This window comes from Hibiscus syriacus, unplaced genomic scaffold (assembly GCF_006381635.1).
Source record: "Hibiscus syriacus cultivar Baekdansim isolate YM2019G1 unplaced genomic scaffold, ASM638163v2 tig00112921_pilon, whole genome shotgun sequence".
In the NCBI taxonomy this organism is placed as follows: Eukaryota; Viridiplantae; Streptophyta; class Magnoliopsida; order Malvales; family Malvaceae; genus Hibiscus; species Hibiscus syriacus.
The window spans coordinates 1041318-1064522 of NW_024063419.1; the positions used below are offsets into that span (position 1 = coordinate 1041318).

General features: G+C 36.7%; 1 protein-coding gene and 1 pseudogene across 1 annotated transcript; both read left to right on the forward strand.

Moving 5' to 3' along the window:
- Positions 1-1723: 1723 nt before the first annotated feature.
- LOC120184520 lies at positions 1724-5761 on the forward strand (annotated as a pseudogene).
- Positions 5762-8203: 2442 nt separating this feature from the next.
- Positions 8204-22053, forward strand: LOC120184533 (CLPTM1-like membrane protein cnrB). The gene is made up of 12 exons (XM_039188967.1): positions 8204-8496; positions 8589-8735; positions 8841-8955; positions 9033-9127; positions 9357-9460; positions 9594-9631; positions 10549-10784; positions 11886-11979; positions 12080-12270; positions 12970-13189; positions 20760-20927; positions 21599-22053. The coding sequence occupies exons 1-12, from the start codon at positions 8281-8283 to the stop codon at positions 21748-21750; spliced, it is 1776 nt and encodes a 591-aa protein (XP_039044898.1). The 5' UTR covers positions 8204-8280; the 3' UTR covers positions 21751-22053.
- Positions 22054-23205: the final 1152 nt, after the last annotated feature.

Here is a 23205-nt window from a genome sequence, read left to right on the forward strand (position 1 = left end):
AATTACCTTAGAAGTAGTGGAAATACGAATGGGTTCTTCACAACAGGACATAAAAAGGGCAATCGATACCATGCCCGAGACTGCAGTAGCAGGAGACATCCGCCGATAGCATTACGTCTGTAGTCAGTGGCTTCACACATCTCCCTGTACAGTAAAGCCAAAACTGCCGAGCCCCAACTGAATGATCCAACGAGACGAAAGTCGCTAAGATGCCGTAACCACATGCAGTGAACTAGGTTGCGCGATTTGTCCGGCATCAGCAACCCTCCTATCAACTGCAGTATGCATGCCCGTGCATACATCTTAACCTCATCCTTAGAGACGTCTGTGCTCAACTCCCGAAAATTGGCATCTAACCAATTTAACGGTAGTCCAAGAACCGGAAGCTATCCCCGATATCACATCTCCATCCACCGGAAGCCCCAGGTGCATAGAAACATCCTCAAGCGTGATCGTGCACTCTCCGCACGGAAGATGGAATGTGTGGGTCTCCGGCCTCCACCGCTCTACTAAGACAGAAATCAGTTCTGGCTCTATCTTACAGTGACCCTGATATCTACCTATGTAATCGAATCCAGCCTCTACTAAATACGGCAAGACACGGCTGGGTATCACTAACTTAAGATTCCTAATAAAAGGATCTAATACACGGTCCTTATCCTAAAAGTAAATAATTACAAAAATTAATTTTTACTCTAATAATCATGCATTAAATAAATCAACTAATTATTACTAATAATTTAAATTAAATTAAAACGTTAAAATGTTACCGTATCAGCAAAGTGTCGAGATATTTAATTCTTAATCTAATAATCATGCATTAAATAAATCAACTAATTATTACTAATAATTTCAATTAAATTAAAACGTTAAAATGTTACCGTATCAGCAAAGTGTCGAGATATTTAATTCTTAATCTAATAATCATGTATTAAATAAATCAACTAAATATTACTAATAATTTAAATTAAATTAAAACGTTAAAATGTTACCATATCAGCAAAGTGTAGAGATATATGATTTTCATCCGAGCGAAGTAGACTGCCTTCCATTATATATCTACAAAAGAATTATATTAGTAAAATATTAAATAAAGTAAATATATAATAGTAAAAATATTATAAAATATACCTTAAAAAGATAGAATATTTGAGAGAAATTTAGAGAATGCGAGAGAATTTGGTGTGATAAAAGTGATTGAGGATGGGGGTATTTATAGAGAGGATGAGGACATGAAGGGTTAGGTATTTAGGGGTATAGCGCGCCCCCTGCACAGCGCTATACCCCACGTGTCAGATACCCAGATATAGCGCGGATCAGGGGGCGCACTATACCCACGTGGCGTCAGATCATAGTATATCGCGGGACAGAGGCTGCGCTATACCATGTGACGCCAAATCAGCGTATAACGCGGTTCAGGGAGCGCACTTTACTACTACGGGTGTTAGATCGAGAAATATAATCTGATCGGTGTTAGATCGAGAAATATAATCTGACCGGTATTAAATCGATAAATATACCGATCACCAGTGATTTATTAGAAAAATTATCGACTTTGAGCTTTGTCCTTTTATTTAATAATAATTGCCCCCTCGGTTGGGTAAAGCTTCTTGTTATTCTATCATCGTCAAGGTCCTGGGTCTACTCTTTGATCTGTTCTTCATATACCCCATCAATCTATACTTTACAAACATATTATGGTAAATATTGATTGAACATGGTGTGATATTGGCTGTGAAAATGAAAAAAAAATCAATCTTTTCTCTTACTCAAAAACTTGAAATTTACAGAAGAAAACCAGGAAAAAAGGATATGTGTAAACCAAGCTCAGGGAAGAAACCCACTATGGTTCTTCCTTACCAGACCCCGAGCTTAGCTGAGCATTAGAGCTTAGGGAAGAAACTCGGGCAAGGGTAGTTTGGGACTACATACCTCTGCACCCACAAGCCAACAGGACAACGATACGCCTGCAAGTCAATCCCAAAGCGTAAGCTGATTTGCCAGGAGGACTACGACAACGTTTGGAGAGAAATTCAGATAATGCACCACCTGTCCGAGAACCCATACGTGATGAGGATCAGGGGCACCTACGAGGATTGGTTATCCGTGCACTTGGTGATGGAGCTTTGTGAGGACGGTGAACTTTTTTGTAGGATAGTGAAGAAAGGTCATTACAGTGAGAGGGAGGCTGCTAAGTTGATCAAAACCATTGTTGGAGTTGTTGAGGCTTGCCATTCTCATGGGGTTATGCAATGAGATCTTAAGCCTGAGAACTTGTTTGATACTATTAAGGAAGATGCTGCCCTAAAGGCCACTGATTTTGGGTTGTCTGTTTTCTAAAAGCCAGGTTTATTCTCTTCAACCTTTTACCCTCTGATTGTTTTTTCTTTTCACTGGTGCCATATTGCGGCTTTTAGTTGTTGGGAAACTAGGGTTTGCATTTGATTTGGCATGGAATCCTGGTCATGAAATAGTCAAACACCTTACACACCTATGTTATGTTCAGTGATATGAGCACTTTGATTTTGCAGACCTTAGTATTAGCTGGAATATCATTTGGTACACCTATTTATGTATTATTCTGTATTTCTGTTAATGGGAATAATTTGGTCTCTTCGACTGTTAACGGTTCACCCCTTCTGGTTTGAGAGAAGAGTTGCAGCCGAAGAGCTAACGGTTGTTGACTAGTATTTCTGTGTGATGGTGACGACTATCTGTAGATTGACTTAAACAAGATGGTTACAGCTGTTGGAGTAGGTTTTGACTCTAGTAAATCACGTAGGACTGTCAGAGGTCTAATCGTGGCACTATAGCCATCCATGGAGTATGGGACTCCGAAGGAATTGTTGGCGGAGATATTATTTTTGGATGATATCTCCGGAGGTATAACAGATTCCATACTTTTGTTAGTGAGGGAGGGGAAGAGAATGAGAGATAGGATTGAGTAGCATTAATGTTTGTGGTTACTCGATTGCCAATCAGAGGAAATGGACCGCCTTGTGGGCGATGGGAGTAGACTGGGTAAGAAAGCCTTATATTCATACAATGGGAAGGCCACTGGGATTAAAATTTAAGGGAGGAGGAAAAGGAAAGGCCTGTTAACTAGAATGCAAAGAACTTAGGTACTGCTTAAGCTAATTTATATAGCTAGGCCTAAATAGTTTGATCTTGATGATGACTTGAGTTTGTAAGGGAGAAAAAGGAAGGAAGAATGGCTTGCACATACCTATGAATATGCACGTTGGTTAACGGTGCATGGCCTTTTGCAGGGACATTTCGGAACTAAAAAATACCCTAGAAGTTTCTGATATGCTGTTACTAATATTTTTTGTGCCTGCAACTGCAATGATAAGCAGCACAATATGTTGTAGGAAAATCCTTTTATCATATCGTGTTTGATTGAACAGCGATCTCTTCTTTTATTATTCTATGGCTGTCTAGCGGTTTTGCTATGGAGGAAAAAACTTTCAAGATCTGCATTGTATTTCTTCACCTTATTTAAGCATGCATTATTCTAATGTTCGGTTGAATCACCCTTTTACAAGAACTAACAGTTTTCCCCCTATCTTTCTAGGTGAATCTTTCTCTGATGTTGTTGGGAGTCCATACTATGTTGCACCAGAGGTTTTATGTAAGCATTATGGACCTGAAGCAGACGTGTGGAGTGCTGGTGTTATTCTGTATATACTATTGAGTGGGGTGCCTCCATTTTGGGCAGGGTAGAAATTTTTGAGTGTGTGAAAAAGGTTTTGGAGTTTTGAGGAGAAATTCTTTCTTGCACTTTCAAATCTCATAGTTGTTGATGTTTTTGCATTCCTTTCAGAAACTGAAATGGGGATTTTCAGGCAGATTCTACAAGGGAAAATAGATTTTGATTCAGAACCCTGGCCTGCTATTTCTGATAGTGCAGAGGATCTCATACAAAAAATGCTTGGCTGTGATCCGAAGAGTAGGCTAACTGCTCATCAAGTCTTATGTAAGTTTCCTTTGCTGCATAAAAGGGATAATGGATTTGTCAAATAAAACCACGACTGTGTTTGGAAACTTGAATTCCGAAGAGATTTCGATATCAGTTATATATAAAATGCATAATAGAACTCATGAAAACATGACTTCCATGATTAATCTAAATTCATACATTTGTTAGATCTCTGCTTAATGGTGTATTTGGGTTTACCAGAATGAAGTATGTAATTTATATCCATCTTGTTATGCATCTCAAATGCATAAGTGTATTGGATCTTAACTAATATTTACATAATGTGTGCCTTCATCCTCATCATTTATATACAAACCCAAAATTGAATCTGCTTTCCCGAATTTAGTCCGCAACATAACAAAAGATTTGTCAGGAAATTTCCATCTGATGTTCCTCACACCCTTATGGTTGTAACCATTTAAACCAGGCCACTCATGGATTGTAGATGACACAATTGCGCCCGATAAACCTCTTGATTTTGCAGTACTGTCACGCCTGAAACAGTTCTCTGTAATGAACAAACTTAAGAAGATGGCTTTGCGTGCAAGTAAATGCATACCTTTTAATTTCATAGATTATAAGTTCTTGGACTGCTCCAGCTTCTTTATTTTTCTTTTTAACATTTCCTTTTTCAAGTTATTTTGGAAAATATTCATTGTAAAATACTAGTTAGGTTCAACATGATGTGCAGATTTCTTGTGTTCGAACCATTTTTCCAGCTCCTGTTAGCTTCACTTCTCTGTTTGCATACTTGAACTACTGTATGTTGTATATATAATGGTTCTAGTGTTTTTTCTCCTTTTGTTTTGATGTGCTATATAGATGGCCTTAGATTGGTCAGTTTCAGCCCAGAGTAGAATATCGGTCGAATCTTTTATTTTCCGTGTTACATAATCCATAACCACTGTGTCTAGATCTCGATCAAATCATACTCCATAGAGACGTTATGTTATCCTGTTACTTGTGAGGTTCATTTTTGTATCATCTGGTATTTCATGTCGGCATTTGTTTGTAAATTTTGTAAGAACAATGTTTTAGGGCTTTCAGGTATTATGAGCTTTGATCAAATTTTCTACTAACATTCATATTACTCAATGTTAGGTTATAGTAGAAAGGCTTTCAGAAGAAGAAATTGGTGGTCTGAAAGAGTTATTTAAAATGATAGATACCGACAACAGCGGAACAATAACATTTGAAGAATTAAAAGATGGCCTGAAGTGACTTTGTTCTGAACTTATGGAATCTGAGATCAAAATCTTATGGATGCAGTAAGAAATTCCATCGATAACCGCAATCTTTATGTACACCTCTTGCAGGACTGACTTTGATGTTTCTTTAAATGGACAAGCATTGATGTTGTTTTCGTAGGCGGATATCGACAACAACGGGTCAATTGATTACAGTTAATTCCTTGATGCCACGGTTCACTTGAATAAACTGGAGAGGGAAGAGAATCTGGTGGGCACCTTCTCTTTTTTCGACAAAGACGGTAGTGGATACATAACCATCGACGAGCTTCAACAAGCCTGCAAAGAGTTTGGAGTAAGCGACGTCCATCTCGATGAGATGATCAAAGAAATCGATCAAGACAATGTGAGTTTTGTTTTTTCTTTCTAAACTTCACTGCATATTAAGCTCTCATGTGCAAGTAAATAACATGATGGACAAATAGACTATGGGGAGTTTGCTGCAATGATGAGGAAGGGTAATGGAGGTATTGGGAGGATAACTATGAGAAGGACAATGAATCTGGGGGATGCCTTTGGACTCGGTAAAATGTAAATAAATGTGGGTCTGTTGGTAAATGTGACACTTCAGTTGGGTACTTGAAATAGAATAGATTTTCCATGGTAGTGTCTTATGACACAAACTGAAAGCGCCTTTTCTATGTTTATTTACAACAACAAAACCCAATTCCCATATGCAATGGGGTAAGGGGGAGGTAGGATAGTAGGCTGCTTCCAACGCCAGGTTGAGAGTAGCTTCCGTGGAAGACTTCCGGCAGTCAGAAAATTTAAAATATAGATAAAATGCAATGCATATATAAATAAATACATAAATACATAGTTGAACAGTATTCATATGCAGTCATTAATATCATATGTGTGTCTGTAATGGGAAGTAATCCCTGCAAATAAATTCATGCGAAAAAAAATCTCTGCATATAGACAGAAACGTAAGACCCGGCTAAATTTAAAAGATGAAACATGAAGAGAATGATACACATAAGTCAACGATAGCAAGCCTAGTTCTAAGCCTTCATAAATACCAATAACAGAAATGTATAAAAAGTAGAAGTCATGGGAATTACTACAAAGGCATTAAAAGAAGACAGAGATGATACACCCTATAGATGTGACCCACACTACTCGACTACCCTAGTCTTAAGTCTTCATAGTTTCCTATCAGAGGTCATATCCTTGGTAAGGGCTAAATCCATCAAATCAGATCTCAAGCAGTCTTCCCACTTCCGCCTTGGTCGTCCTCTCCTTCTGGCACCGCCGACTGTAATTGACTCTACCCTCCTGACCACATCCGACGGTAGTCGCCTAAGGACATGTCCAAATCACCGTAGTCTTCCCTCCCTCAATTTTTCGGAAACAGACACCACCCCCAATGACATCCTAATAGCAGAGTTTGTTGTCATATCCCACAGAGTCCTACCACATGTCCATCGAAGCATTCTCATTTCTGCGACCTCTATCCTCCTTACGTGATCATTCTTGATTGCCCAACATTCTGATCCATACAACAGCGCTGGTCTTATTGCCATTCTATAAATTTTTCCCTTAAGTTTTAGAGGCACCTTCTTGTCACACAAAACTCCAGTAGCGACCCTCCACTTTAGTCATCCCGCCTTTATACAGTGTGTAACGTCATCATCTACACCCCATCTTTATGTATCATAGACCCTAGGTACTTGAAAGAAAGACCAGAAAAATAATATATTTTAATTCTATAATGAGATGAAAATAACATGTTGAGAAAACAACGATCCCTTACAGTCTCGGGTACTCGAACCTGAAACCTCTAGAGATAACAACGATCCCTTTAATCACTGAATAACTTGGTTCATACCTAATTATTCTCTTATTAATATCCATCAAACTCAACTTTTATGAAATATCTTAACCTATATATTTTTTTTCTGAGATCTTTCGATTATATTTATGTTATGTCCATCTTTTATAAATAATTATTAATATTATATTTATTAATTTGGATTAGATATAGAGATTTATTATGTGAATTTTTTTTTACATTATTTCATTTCATTTATAATATCAAAATTTAAATTTAAATATTATTTAAAAAATTTAACACAATAAATATTATTTTATAGATTTAACTTAATTATGAAATAATTAAAAACTGAATATCTTATCTTTCAAAGTTTTTTTATATTATTTTTTAAATAAAATAACTTCAATCACAAAAACACACGTCTTATATATACTTTGCTTTACCCAAACCGTAATGTAAAATAATCTAATAAAAACAATACTTTTTAATATATATGGTATTAATAATATTTAATTTTTTTTAGGTTTATGTAAATTCTAATATATTAATTGAGTTTTATTATATAAAGTTTGATTTATTATTATATTTTATTTATTATATTTTCTACTAAATTCACTTAGGTGGCGTTTAGTTGGATAGAATCCTTTGGAATTGGGGGATTAGAATCCAATTCTATCACTTTCTCATCTTTAGTTCAAATTTTCTAAGGGAATTGGAAATTTTTGGTTTCTACAAAGGAGTCCTTATACGTATTATATTTTCGTATTTAAACTTTATTTCGAGATTTATTTTTTAGTTTAATTGAGTACTTAAATTTAATTTTAAACCTTAATTTAGTATTTAATTTGTTCAGACGTCTAATTAGGTATTTGAACTTGACTTTTTCGTTTTAAATTGGTACTTCAATTTGACCTCTTAATTTAAATTAGTTAAAATTCATAAGTACCTACTTGAACTGAAAAGATCAACTTCTTGTATCATTGCGAATTAAGAAGTCTACAAATATTAGAATCAAATTGAGTATTTTATTCAAGTTTAAGTACCAAATTTGGTAAAATGAAAGTTTAGATACCAAATTGAATATTAAAACTAAATTTAGACACCAAACTATATATTTAACCTTCGTAAGATAAAGGAAAAATATCGCCTTGCATCTTTGCTTTAGTTTCACCATCAAAGCCGAAAGGTTCTTTCTCTTTTTCCGTGTTCGATTTTTGAAGTAATCGAAACTCGAAACCCCCATCTGAGAGAGAGAGAAAGCGAGAGAGAGAGAAAGCATGTCGCCGCCAGCAGCAGTAGTAGAAGCGGGCGGAGGTGGCGGAGGAGGAGGACAGCAACCGCGACAGCAGCAACAAGGTGGATTCGGACAGTCCATTACTGGAATCATAAGGATCGCCGTGTTCTGGTACTTTGCTTCCAAATTCTTCTCTCCGAAAAAGCCTGCTGACCCCTCTCACCTCATCTCCAATCTCTTCCAGAAGGGCGAGCCTCTGGTATGAAGATTCATTCAACAAACTAGCCCAAACCCAGCTTAAATTTTCTCTTTCATTGTTGTATGATGTTTTTTTTGTGTTTTTTTTTCCAGGATATGTGGTTATATCTTTCTGAGCACCAAAGGTTCAATGACTTTGGGAACGAATCTTCTCTTGTTTGGCATGAAACTAATATTCCTTACGCCACTTGGGGTTCTGAAAGCACTCGTACTATTTCTTTAAATTACCATCCTTCCGATGTAAGGAGTTTGGGAACATGTCTTTCCTTTTTACTTGCTTATAATTTGATTATTTATCTGTTAAGAGTTAGAGCGCATGATGAAGTTGATGTTTAAATCTCTCAGGCCTTGAAAAACAATGGTAGTCTCTATGCCCACGTTTTCTTCGCGCGCTCGGGTTACCCCCCAGATCCAAATGACCCTGAATACCAGCCTCAAGGTGCCTTTGGGAGGACTCACCGTAAGTCTACCCTCTTCCATTACATTATTTTTTGGAGATTAATGGTGAACTATTAACCCCCTTTTAATTGATTTCAGCCGTGGTGGCATATTTGCCCAAATCAAGATCAGATAAGAGGAAAAGTCTGCTTGGGAACCCCAAGGATGCTGAAGGGTCTGAACCTGTAGCTATGGTTTGTTCTTTACTACTTTAGCTCATTCTGTTGAAGCATGTTGTTACTTTTTAAGAAAATCAATTTTGAGTTCTAGTAGGGTAGATCTAATTTTACTTGGTGCTTGTATGTTTGAATTTCGTTCAGTGTTTCTCATGATAATATCTCTTTTCCAATATTTTATGCCCCTCCAGTTCCACTGGATTTTGTTACAATATAATGATCTAAGTGTGGAATCATGTTAATTCAGGTGGCTGATGATGCTGAAGCTGATTCTAAAGGTGATGGCCCTGTTGAATGGATTTCTTATTGGAAACCAAATATTACAATTAACTTTGTTGAAGATTTTACTCGGTAAGTTTCTGCTTAATTTCATGTTTCTGTAATTTGCTGTAAAAAGTTAGATTGCTGTTTATCTATTTCCCAGCAAGATTTTTGCGTCTTCTTTGAAAAATAAACTAACATTTGGGCTTTTTTATCTTCCCAGATATGGTCATAATGCTGTACCACCGAATGTGGCTCCTTGTATCCTTACGTTCCTAACCTTTTTGTCATCTTGCATCTCAATTATGATTTTTTAAGACCTATATAAGTTTTCGCTTTCCTGATTTACTCTTATAGTCTTATTAAAGCTAAAAGAAATTGTTTAGATTTTACACGGTATGATTTGGATTCTGGGACGCTTTGCTTTTAAATGACTCCAGTTTTTGCGGTAGGAATTTGGTCACAAGTACAACATAGTCCTAAGTTATGGAAGTACAGGTTTCTATTAATCTACGGCGAGCAGAGGGTTCTAGTTTAGCTCAGCAACTTTCCTTATAGGTTAGCCAGATGGTAATTTGGTGAAGAAAAACTCTGCAATTTTCACCATGAATTAGATCAGAAGTACCGAGGACTATCTTAGCCGTTCTCATCACTCATTAGTATATATAAGAATTCTATTGGAGTTAATATACAACGGAATATCAAAGGATTAAGAAGCATCAAACTTGGAAACTCTTTTTATAATTTTTCATTCTCAACTATTGATTAGAATATAAACTTTTATTGTTCTTAGCTATAATAACATCTCTATGCTTGAATATTAATTGAAGTCATCCCAACTCAACCAAGTCTTTTTGCTAATTCCCCTTTTATTTGGGTTTGCCTATATGATTTTTTTTCTCCATTTAGACCGAGGTTCTATGTTAATAACTGTAACCTGAATTGTTAGTTTATTAATTGGATCACATTTTTACCATAAATTGAATTTGTTAGAAATCACTGTTGATATAACCATATCCTTCTTACTGATAAAGATCTCTGTATCTTTCTGGATATAGTATGTGTGTTGAATTGAGCCCATATTTGATGATCCAACTGTTACCTATGGGAAACTACTATTTGAATGTGTTAGAGCTTCAAATATACCTGCTTTGAGTTTCTTGACTTCAGATTTGCAGATTTAAATATCGATCCTAGTAATGGAAATTACTATCCTACCATCTTCTTCAACGAGTTTTGGTTACTTAGAGATAAGTTGATAGCAATCAATGAGACAGTGACAGAATTCCTTCTTAATTTGGAGGTTGGACCCATAAGCATGATGAAGTGGCAACTATTCCTGCAGATTGACCAATCATTCCAAATTCATCGTAGTTATGGAAGCATGCTTGAAGGCGAGGCTGATGAACTGAAGGTATTTTCTATCTTCCATTGCCTTGGAACTTTAGTCATTTTACAAATCATTATAGATTATGCGAAGGTAAAAGATTTAAGATTTGGTCGTATGGTATATATGCTGGGCTGAGTTCACATATATAAGGATGGACACCCAGTTTTTAGGCTAGTTTTCTGTGTTGAGCACCTGACCTATGATAAATATATGTTGCTCAAAGTTCTATCCCATGACTTATAGGCAATATGAAATGTAATTGCTGTAATTCTGTTTATAGGATTCTTTTTAAAAAGCCTATGGATTTTAGTTTTTTTAATGTTCTCTTGTGTTCTTTGTCTGCAGTTTGTTTGCTTTCCAGTAACTTTGTAACCTATTTAAAGAGAGAAAAGTTAAGCAAATGGAAGTTAAAAAGAAACTTTGTTGCCACACCAGCGGCCAGTGAATGTAATCCATATGGATTGGGTTTCACTTCTAACTTGGGGTTGATAACTTGTGCTAGCTGGATGTTTAATTTTTACTCTGGGTCTCGGTCATGAACAGTTTTAGATTGATTTGAGCCCCATTCTATAACTAAACCAGTCCACTGGCAAAGGTAGGCAACATACTGAAGTCCCTAATGTTAGCAGGCTCTTCTATTCTAGTGAGAGGCTCTTAGTTGCTTATGCGGAATTAGAAAATGACATAACTACTCTTGTCGCTTCTTTCAAAGAAATCCCTCAAGTTGAAAGAGATATGATCGTAAAAGAAGTGGAGTAGCAAATTAAGTGATATCCTTTGAAGCAAGAATGAATTCTTCTTCACTTGATTCTGTCTTCTATTAGCAACCAATTATTTTCTTAACAGAACCATGATGAGGGTAGAACTTTTTTTTTTTTTTGCATATGTATTTAATTGGATTTTGTTTGTCATAAGGTTCAGGCTGCTTGTTACTCTCCTGAAAACATTCTATACTTTTCTGCTGATGAGGAAATAAAAAAAAAGTTGTAAATAGTGAACCCTATATGTTGAAAGAGCTAATTTTTTTATTTTTCATTTGGTTGGCTGCCGCTACTATTAAGTTAAGGATCCTTTTATTCTCTTTTATCAGTCAAATGCTGACTATTTACTTAATAAATTTTGTAGAGGGTCTTCCTGGAAGGAAATCCATACTTGCTAGTGATCACAATGGTTGTTTCTTTGCTTCATTCCGTGTTTGACTTCTTGGCTTTCAAGAATGGTAAACATTTCTGTTATCTTGAAAATGTTTTGTTCCTCAAGTGGTTGGGTTTTTTTCTATTGGAAACTTAGGTTTAGCATGTTGGTTTTCTTCTTTGCAGATATCCAGTTTTGGAACAAAAATAAGTCTATGGAGGGACTGTCTGCAAAATCTGTCGTGGTTAGCTTTTTGTGTCAGCTCATTATTTTCCTTTATCTACTTGACAATGAGACCTCATGGATGATACTGGCAAGTTCTGGAATTGGTTGCTGCATTGAGTTTTGGAAGATAGGGAAAGCAATGCACATAGAGGTATGAGTTCATACAAGCACTTGTTTTGCTGGATATCTCATTTAAATCTTGGGCACTCCTCTAAGAAGGAAAAAGAAAAACGAAAGACCAGCTTTTAGATACATCTGTACTGAAAGTTTGATATTGAATGAGATCCCTGTCTGTGTGTTAAAGTTTTCTGATTCCATGAGGATATAGGCAACCTTGTCTTGTATATGATCATACTTCTTTCTTGGTTATCTGTTTTTCTTCCCTAATAAGTGTTTGTATTCAAAGGCCATTTTTTGAGGATTGCTAATATATTGAGTATAAATTTTATATTCTGTGTAACTGAATGCAGAAACCATCATTTTCAATCTCCTTTAAGTATTTTGAGGGCATATTAGTGCACAAATGCCATCTTCCATTCCTGATTCATGTTTAGATGCTTCATTCTTCTCTTTAGTTGTTGCTGGAAAGATACAAGAGAACAAGAATTCTTCTTACTTTTCTTCTTGGCTTGCCAATCTGAATATTTGTTTGAATTACATCTAAAAGCCTCTATTCTAGTCATGTTTTGATAGTTGGTCTGTAAACGTTCATTAAGTTTTGCATTGATCCTATAGTATCATCAATCTTGATGGTGTAACATCTAGTTCCAATCTGGTTATATCATCTGCTATATTTCAGTTAATTTATTGCAAGAGTATCAAATTTGTAATAATTGTTTTTCATCTTCAGGTTGATAGATCTGGAAAGATACCTATGTTGAGATTCCGAGATCGTGATTCATATGCAAGCAATAAAACCAAGGAATATGATGATATAGCAATGAAGTATTTGTCCTACGTGCTCTTCCTCCTTGTTGCATGCTTTTCTATTTACTCCCTTATGTATGAGCGTCATAGGAGCTGGTATTCTTGGATTCTCTCTTCACTCACAAGCTGTGTCTACATGTTTGGTAAGCCATTTTGTCCTTTATTGTTTCTTGGATTTTCACGTTAGTTTGTCTAACTGGTTTAAGAACCCTGGACAATAGGACAGCTAACCTAGAGGCAGATGCCCTAGCTAAGGCTGGTATAGGTTGATTTTTGAATTGTAGGTCAAGGCTGTTTTTTATTTTTACTTCTAAGGGGGACATCTCTTTTGGATTAGGTTGCGTGATTATTCTAAAAGTGAGAGGAATGAGCGCGTTAGGTAGAGAGAGAGAGAGAGAGAGAGAAAAGTCGAAAATTTCCATTGATGCTGATGAGGAATGGACAGTGTTCATTGATAATCTTAACAAAAGTGTTTCCAGAGGGGTGTTAAGGAATTATTTTAGTCCTTATGGTAAGATATTGAGGATTTTCATCCCTCGTTTTTTTAGAAAAACCAAATTATAAATCTTCTACTTTTGCTTTCGTCCAATATGCTCGTGAGGAAAGTAGAAACAAGGCAATCCGGTTCGTGAATGGGAAGTGGCTTGATGGAAGAAGAGTCTCAGTTGGGGTCGCTAAGTATCAAAAAGTTAAGAGAAGGGAAGCTGTGGAGGGGAAGAGAATGTTGGAGATCAGGTCTGAGATTAAGGATGCATCAGGATCGGGGAGGAGAGCTGTATCGTTGAGAAGCTTGAGAGATGACAGATCGTATAAGGATGTGGTGAACTCTAATTATGATTTGAGAAGGAAAACAGTATCAGGGGCAAACTTGCCGGGTAACAATCAAAGTGTTCCAACTGTGAGAAATGTTTGGGACATGCATATTCCATCAGATAATTCAGAATGGGTTAAACGTTCATTATCAGGGATAATGAAGTCTTCTTTTGAACATAACTCGGTGAAGGACGCTCTGGAGTTAGAAGGCATGGAAGTTCAAGTTGTTAGATGGGGTTATGCATGGAATGCATGCATAATTACTTTCAACTCGGTGGAGGAGGCCTCACAGGTATGGATGAATAAAAAGGAAAAGTTGTTCTTATGCTTTGATTGGTTAGCCCCAGTTTTGAACGAGGATGGAGTTCCTTCGGCACTTTGCCAGATTGAGTTATTTGGATTGCCTTTACTGTGCTGGAATGAGGCATTCTTAAGAAAGTTTACAAGGAAGTGGGGTCAGTTTCTATGTTTTAACAAAGATTCAGAGAGCAGATCGGACCTCTCGACGGCAAAAGTTCTGCTTAGGGTGGAAAGTCCTTATGATGTTCTTGATAAAGTGACAATTGGTTCGTATGGTAGATCGTTCAAAGTTACGATCACACTGGGATCTGTTTTGATTAATCCAGAGGAAGAAGCGGGAAGGAAGAAGATGGAGAAATTTTCAAAAAAAGGAACAGTGGTTATGTCGTGTCTGAGGAGGGATCTGGCAGACATCCTACTCTGGCTGAAGACAGGGATGAGTCTGCAGAGGATGCTAGGCTTAAAGTCATTTCTTGGCTGAATTGTGGGCAGAACAGTGGAGTGAATGGAGTCAGTGGGGGACATGTCCAATCGAGTAAGTCAACAGCAGATAATTCTGATTGTGGGCTGTCAGGTTTCTTGGAAATTAAGACAAGTCAGAACGACAATCACGTGGGCTTGGGATTGAGAGATACAATTGATCCGGTAGACTCAGTGCAATCTGAGGAAAATGAGGCTGCATTATTTCGAAATAAAAAATGGGTTCCCAGTGGGCCTGCATTTAATTTTAAATGGGTTGGGGACAAGTTTGTCTTACAGCCCAATGCCAGTCCTGCAATTCACTTGAGTGCTGCTGATGAGGGGGAGGATAGGGGGGCGAAAGTCAATTTTCAAGGGGAGAAGGAAGTGAATCCATGTGAACAGGGAGATGTAATAAGAAAGCATAACTACATTGGTTCAAAAAGCCTGGAGGGGGACCACATTATTAGTTTGCAGATTGATAATGATGTAGAGGGGTTTAAATGTACAGTTGATAAATCGGAAGGTGGTAAGCAGATGGAGAAGGTTATGAATGATAATTTATGTAACTCTAATGAGGAAATCTTCTCAAGTTCGAGTATAAAGAATAGAAATAATGAGATTCAAGAGGGAAGTACTTCATGCCACAAGAAAGATGATCAGTTTAAAGCAAAGGAAAGTCATCTAGTTCCTATTAATCAGCAGGATCAGTGTATTCCTCGGTCTAAAAGCCTTACTAATAAGCGAAAGTTGAGAATTGCACCTCGTCGATCGGGAAGTGTTTGCTCGGATACTGAAGTGTCTATCAGCTTCTATGATAGAGTCTATAGAAAGGTTCTTAGAAGTAAGGTCAGGGAGTCAGTGGAGCAAGTCAGGGAGGTATCTCAGTCTTCCCAATCTTCTGTTAAAGCTAGGATTGAAGTTGCTGCTACTAGGGAGGTCTGTGAAATGTTGGGGATCACCTTTAAAGGGGGGCAGCAATTATTAGAGGAGGAGATTTTTAAGATGGAATTGAAGGGGTCTTCTCAATGACCCTGATGGTTTCTTTGGTTTGATGTGGAGTTTATGATTGTCAATTTTATGTCTAAGTTAAAATTAATCACATGGAATATTAGAGGTCTTGGGAGAAGAGAAAAAATAAGAGCAGTGGCCAGACTTGTTACTAGAGAGAAGCCGTTTATCCTATTCTTACAGGAGTCAAAACTGAATGTCTGTAAAAGCAATTTATGGAGGAGGTTAGGAGGTAATCTATTGAAAGGTCATGTCTTTCTTCCAGTTGAGGGTTCCGCAGGAGGTCTGATAAGTTTGTGAAATGAGAATGTTTTTGTGGTCAATGCCGAACATAAACATAGCAGATTCATAGCATTATCAGGAAAGTTCAAGCTGTATAATTTTGATTGTGTTTTAATAAATGTATATGGTCCAGCAGTAGAAGCGGATAAAGAGGAATTCTTTAGGGAGCTGATGTGTTTTGTGCAGTGTTTAAACCTGCCAGTCTGCATAGGAGGGGATTTTAATTCTTATTTGGATACAGAGGAGAAATGCGGTGTAGGTCAAAACTGGCATTCCATGGATTTGTTTAGATCCTTTGTTCAACATTTTAATCTTATGGATTTACCATTAGTAGGAGGAAGATATACTTGGTGCAACAACAGAGAGTCTCCTACTTGGGAAAGGCTTGATCGGTTTATTATCAGTGGTTCTTTCCTAAATCAATTTCCTAATATGATCCAAAAAATGTTCCCAAAATCCCTTTCGGATCATAATCCTGTGGTGTTAGTAGAAGAATGCAACAATTGGGGACCAAAACCTTTTCGATTATACAACTATTTGTTAGAGGAAGACAGATTTGTTGAGTTGATTGAAAATTCATTGTCTACGGCGAAGGCGAATGGTCGATGGGGTCTATTTTCTTTACTTCGAGGAACAAAGCAGAAGATCAGGGATAGGCCTTTTTCGACTCAAAAGGGGATTTTTGAAAAAAATTCTCAACTAGAAAACTTGATTAATGATCTGGAATTCAAATTGCAAGGAGGGATTTGTTGATTCTGTCCAGGAATGAATTATGGATGTTGCATAGGAGGGAAGAGAGTATTTGGTTACAAAGATCAAGATTGAAGTGGATCAAGGATGGGGATAGGAATACAAAGTTTTACCATTTAACAGCATTAAATAGAAATAGAATGAATTCAATTTTGGCCCTGAGAGAGGCTGATGAAGAAATTTCTGATCCGGAGAAGCTGAAAAAATTTGTCTGAGTATTTTAAGGAGAATTACAGCTCTAAAAATACGCTGGAGGTAGAGGACATTAATCTCAATTTCATGACATTATCAGAGGAGCAGAAAAATGGACTTGAGGTACGGTTTTCAAAACATGAAGTTAGGGAAGCAGTGTTTCACTCGGACAACTCCAAAGCCCCGGGTCCAGACGGCTTCACGATGGGTTTCTTTAAAAAATTCTGGCCTGTTTTGAAGGATCATTTAATGAAGTTTGTGGATGACTTTCACAGAGGAATGAGTTGGGAGCATGGGGTCAACCATGCTTTCATTACTTTGATTCCTAAAAAACTCAACCCTGAAGTTATTGAAGATTATAGACCAATTAGTCTTGTTGGAAGTTTGTACAAAATTATCTCTAGAATCTTATCGAGGAGATTGGTTTCTGTTATTAAAGTTTTGATCAGCCCATTGCAGTTCGCCTTTATTCCGGGTAGGCAGCTCATTGATTGCGCTTTTATGGCAAATGAATCTATAGATTACTGGAGGAAAAAAGGTAGGAAAGGAGTTGTTTTTAAAGTAGATTTTCGCAGAGCCTTTGACTCAGTGGAATGGCCAATTATTTTGAGGTTATTGAAGATAATGGGTTTTGGAGACAAATGGATTTCTTGGATGGATTATTATATTTCTTTTGCTTCAATTTCAGTCCTAATTAATGGTTCCCCAACTCAAGAATTTCAGATGGGCAAAGGGCTGAGACAAGGTTGTAGTCTATCTCCTCTTCTGTTTAATATTGTTGGTGAGCTATTGAATTTAATGTTGAGTAAGGCTGCTACCCTTGGTCTTTTTGAAGGATTCAATATTGGTATTGAAGAGAATCTTTTTAAGTTGACTCATCTGCAGTTTGCAGACGACTTAATCTTATTTTGCAGAGATTCCTCAACTCAAATTCTGAATTAAAGAGAGTATTGAGGGTATTCAGTTTAATTTCAGGGCTTCATCTTAATCTATCCAAGAGTAAATTGTTTGGTGTTAATGTAGCAGAGGACAGATTAAAAGATTTAGTACTGGAAGCAGGTTGTGGGGTGGGATCTTTTCCTATGACTTATCTAGGTCTTCCGATAGGAACAAAGAAAAATTCAGAGTTATTGTGGGAACCAGTTTTACAGAAAGTTTTCATCAGATTAGCAGGTTGGAAAGCTGCTTCTTTATCGTTGGCTGGAAGATTGGTGTTGATAAAATCGGTATTGTCCTCCTTACCTATTTTTTACCTCTCTATTTTCAAAATTCCGTTTAAGGTCAATCAGAAAATTAACTCAGTATTGGTAAGATTTCTTTGGGGTGAAGAATCTGACAAGAAGAGGGTTCATTGAGTGAATTGGAGTACGGTTTGTCAACCATTGGAAGAAGGAGGCTTAGGAGTATTGGACTTGAGTATGATTAATAGAGTTTTGCTAGGGAAATGGGTTTGGAAGTATGCAAATGACAAAGACTCTCAATGGAAAAAACTGATTTGTTGTATTCATAATGTCAGTATGGAGTCTCTGTCTATAGGCAAGGCTGTTTCTCTTTAAGATTCATGGGTTTGGAGAGGTATTCGGAGTAACTATGAGAAAAAAGACGAGATTGGGGATTGTTTGAGATCCAATTCGAAGATCCAAGTGGGGAATAGTAGGTCAATTGATTTTTGGAATGATATTTGGGTTAATGGATCTACTCTTAAGATTCAATTTCCTAGAATCTATGCTCTGTCGACTAACAAAAGGGGAAAATTGGTTGAATTTGGTGGATTTGTAGCTAATGGTTGGGTTTGGAACATTCAGCTAAGGAGAAATCTTTGTGATTGGGAATGGATCAGTGGCTTTCCTTAATGCTTTTGATTGACAACATAACACCGAATGAATCAGTGGATGATTTTCTGGGGTGGTCGGGGAAAGGGGATGGTTTGTTCTCGGTAAAATCTTGTAGAATGACTATCTCAAGCAGAACTGGAGGACATTTTCAATGGAAGAAATGGGTGTGGTCCGGATTAACTCCTCGAGTGGAAACATTTCTATGGCAGTTTACTCATCAGAAATTGGCGGTTAGAGTGGAATTGAAGAAAAGAGGGGTCAATCTTGAAGATGTTCTGTGCCCTTTTTGCCACAAATATGAGGAATCAATTCGTCATATGTTTTTTTCATGCTCGGTTGCAGAGAAGTTGTGGTATAGATTTTTAAGGTTTTGGGATATCTCTTCGGTCATGCCCCAAGATCCTCCTTCCTTTCTTTGCTCTTGGTCTTATCTAAGGGACTGTTCTAATATTTGGAAGTTCATTCCAGGTGTTGTTCTATAGTCTCTTTGGAAAGCTAGGAATGCAGTGGTTTTTGAAAACTGGACATTAGATAATTCATCCCTATTCTTCATTTCCAGGTTTAGGTTGGCTAAATGGTTTTTAGAGAAATTTCCTCATGTTAATATTCAAGTTGACCTACTAGTAGGGGATCCATCGCTTGCAGACAATTTGCCTATAAAATCCTACAATAAGGAGAAGGTTCTTAACTGGTCTCCGTCTCCTTCGAATTTCTTTAAATTCAATGTTGATGGAGCGGTAAGAGGTGATGGGCTGTAGGGAGGTATTGGAGGAGTCTTGAAAGATTCAGAATGTTCTACTTTATATACCTTTTCTTTTGCGGTGGGACCTGGTCCTCCCATGTTAGCTGAGCTGAAAGCTATTAAACAAGGGATTGATCTATTCATTTCTTCCGAATGGGCTTTGAAGGGAAGACTAATCCTTGAAACAAATTGTAAAACAGCAGTTGACTGGATTTTGATGCCATTTTTTGCCCCTACTTTTTTCAATACTTTAGTTGGGGAAATTGAGGCCTTAGTTTCTCCTAGGGGTATTATTGTTAGATGGATTCCTAGGTCATGCAATTGGGAGGCTGATAAGCTAACAAAAGAGGGTATTGGTTGATGTTTGAGCTTTATGGTTGTTTTGGTTTGTATTATATTTCGGACAGTTTATTTAGTAAGCTGCAATCTTATGTAAACATGGTTTTTAATATAATGAGGTACTCTTTTCCTCCTTCCGCTAGTTGCCTCTTTCACAAGAGCCAACTATGAGGGAGGTTTTTAATGAGACCTCCTATTCCTATCAAAAAAAAATTTTTACTTCTAGGGGACTTGCAGGTTGTTGTAACTCCTATGTACTTTTCAAGATTCTAATATACTTCTAAGGCACTCTTTTCCTCCTTCCACTGATTAAAGAGCTACCTATGAGCTCCATTAATCATGAAGGGTTTTTTTAATGAGGCCTCCTATTCTTATCAAAGAAAAAAGAAAAATAAGAACCCCGGACAATTTCACACATCAATATTGTTATTAGTTCAGACACACCTAGGATGTTTTGTTTGGCAAAATAACTATGATAAATCATGTCTTGTCAGGCTTAGGAAAAAGCTCTTGATAGGCCTAGAGCCATGTTCTCCACCCAAGTTTCTAAGAGAGAAACAAAAATTCCAGATAGGCAACCAAGTACTGCTTTAGGTAGAGGATAAAAAATTTATACTTCATAACTTGGTGAGCATGAACACTTGAAGATTAACATGACTAATTGAATTGGGGCTTCTACTTCGTGAACTTGGGTCGACTGTTTCATGATGTTTAATCATTATATAAAATTATCTTATGACCAAGCTAATTAGTTGCAATTCAGGAAGAGTAAGGAGACATCTAAATAATGATGAATTTGATTGTCTTTATGTGTACATAAATTTGTATGGTCAATGAACCCCAACCTATGCTTGTTAAGTGAATGATCACTTTCTTTTTCATCTATAACTTTATTAATATTTTTATGTTTACTTCTTTATATGCTGCAAAATTTTAAATTGTGCATATTTAAACTGCAATAATGTTGCTTTTCTTCTATGTTTTTGGCAGGTTTTATTATGATGTGCCCTCAACTTTTCATAAACTATAAGCTTAAGTCTGTGGCTCATTTACCCTGGAGGCAGATGACTTACAAGTTCCTCAACACCATCATTGATGATCTCTTTGCATTCGTCATAAAAATGCCAACACTTCATCGACTTTCTGTCTTCCGTGATGGTAAGATATAATTTTTCTTGTTTTGTATCTTTCAATTCTCATGATTTGCTTGGTATGGAGGATGCAAAAGAGGAGAGGAAAAGGTTTTAACCAATGGTTAAGCTACTACGAAATAGGAAGGTGGTTATGAATGTAACCATTGCAATAAAGATGTTTCTATCCTCCTCCCATTCCTCCTTACCAAGCAAATATGTTGGTTGGATTTATGATCCTAACAGTACAAAGGGCTGAATGACTCATTATCTGATAATCTGTTTGATTTTGTAAGGGAAGATTAATTATAAAAAACTCTCAGTAAACCTTCTTTAAAAAAAGAAGAAAAGAAAAGAAAAGAACAGAAACTTGCAACTTATCAACTTGGGATGTGTATTTGATACAAGTGCTGGTATAACCATTTGTCTAATCAGCCATTATATTTTTACATACTCAAAGTGTAAGATTATGCCTAGCTTACAGTGTTTCTTGACCTTCCTTTTACTCTTTGAAGTTATTATTTGCTTTGAATTTATTTAATTGTACATAGAGAGATTGGGTATCTATAGCCACAAATGCTGATCCTGTGCGAGTATAATCCGAGTTAAAAGATCATTCTGAATTACACATGTTCTGTCAGTATATTGTGTATTCCATGGATATCAGGTGTAATTCTCATTCTCATGTCTGTTTTGCAGATCTTATATTTTTAATCTATCTGTACCAGAGGTGGGTATATCCCGTGGATAAGAAACGAATAAACGAATTTGGTTTCGGTGGCGAGGATGACCAGGCGCCTGGCAGTACAGATATTACCACTGCCAATGAAGATGAGAAGAAAACCAACTGAACTTGCTTTGGCTGTTCTTTTTCCATAAGTTTAGCTTTAGCAACTCTTTAGTGCAAAGAAACATAAAATTTCACAACATATACTTTTCTAGTGCTTGCTTTAGAAATTTGGGTTGGAAAAGAAAGGAAGAGCCGGAGGTCTGGTTCCTCTACGGGAGTGCAATAGAAAGAGATGTCGTTATAAGAAAAACCCAGTCTCAGTTTTTTAGTACCATGTGAAGCTGGCTAACATGGTTGTATCAAGATCTCTTTTTGCTTACTTTTTATATTTAATCAATGTGAAATTTGGTAATTTTTTTTTGGCATTTTTACTCTGAGTTGTATAACTTCTTAGTCATCCTAAGGATTAAAGAAATCATATTTCACGACCCTGGATTTGCTGTGAAATTAGGTAATAAAAACTGACTGCATATATGCATGAAAAGGCAATTGGATGTTTTTAAAGCAAGTGAACATCTTGAAGGAGCCTTTTTTTGGCCAAAGGAAGGAGCTTTAGGATAATGTGTTGAAGTGGTAGTATAAGGAGCTATATCAAATTCTGTACTTCTCAATGTTTTGCTCATTCAACAAGTATAAACCTTAAGGAAATCATGATTATTGGCCTACAAAATAGAAAGAAAATTATGCTTGTTTTCTATATAAATGGACCAGTCTTTAGAATTTGTTATAAGAATCTTATATCTTAAGCTTGTTCTATACATAAAATAGACATATCAGTATTCAGTTCAAAAAAAAAAAAAAAAAGAAAGAGATATGAGTATGATAGCACGGGCCTGTACATATTGCACCCTGGCTCACTCAAAGGCAAGTGTTCTCTGCCTCTACTCCCCAGGAAATGTGAGGATTCTAGTGCACAGAGTGTGCCTTGCACCCTTAAAACATTGAGCTATAGGCCAACAGCATAATAATTAGACGTGGAGAAAAGGATTTAAATGTGAAACACCCTTAATTATTAGTACTGTTAATCAATGAAACCTCTTACCATGCCTTAACCATTGCATTGCAAAAACTACTTTCCAGCAGCTTGTTCATATCCCCCATTCTCTAATTAAATATTGACAATCATTCCAACATAACAGCAATTAGCAAAAAAGTATTGAATTCCAAGACGCGCCCTTTCTTTCATCCTATAAAAGCCACTGCACGTTGAAAGAACAAGGCAAAAATAAATACGGTTACTAGAGCTAATGAGAAGAACAGCAGCATCTAGCAGAAAGTTTCACCTTCTGCAGACTCCCACAAACCCCAAAACTGTAAGATTCTCAATAAAGGTGTTGTTCTCCATTTTTACAAGCTGAAAGCCAAGTTGGATGAACTACAAAGTGAGTGCCAAAACCTTAGGGTTATAAAAAAACGACTACTTCACTTTATTGAGCATATACAAATCCCAAAGGTGGTTTGCTTAACTTTATTGAGCATATATAATAAAGGTGGTTTATATAGTTCTCATGCTGAC

Excerpts from the sequence above, each read along its gene's own strand:
- LOC120184533 (XM_039188967.1), top strand. The coding sequence starts at position 8,281 with ATGTCGCCGCCAGCAGCAGTAGTAGAAGCGGGCGGAGGTGGCGGAGGA. Across the intron at positions 9,461-9,593 it reads TTTGTTGAAGATTTTACTCG|ATATGGTCATAATGCTGTAC; the intron begins GTAAGTTTCTGC and ends TTATCTTCCCAG. Across the intron at positions 13,190-20,759 it reads AAGCTGTGTCTACATGTTTG|GTTTTATTATGATGTGCCCT; the intron begins GTAAGCCATTTT and ends TGTTTTTGGCAG.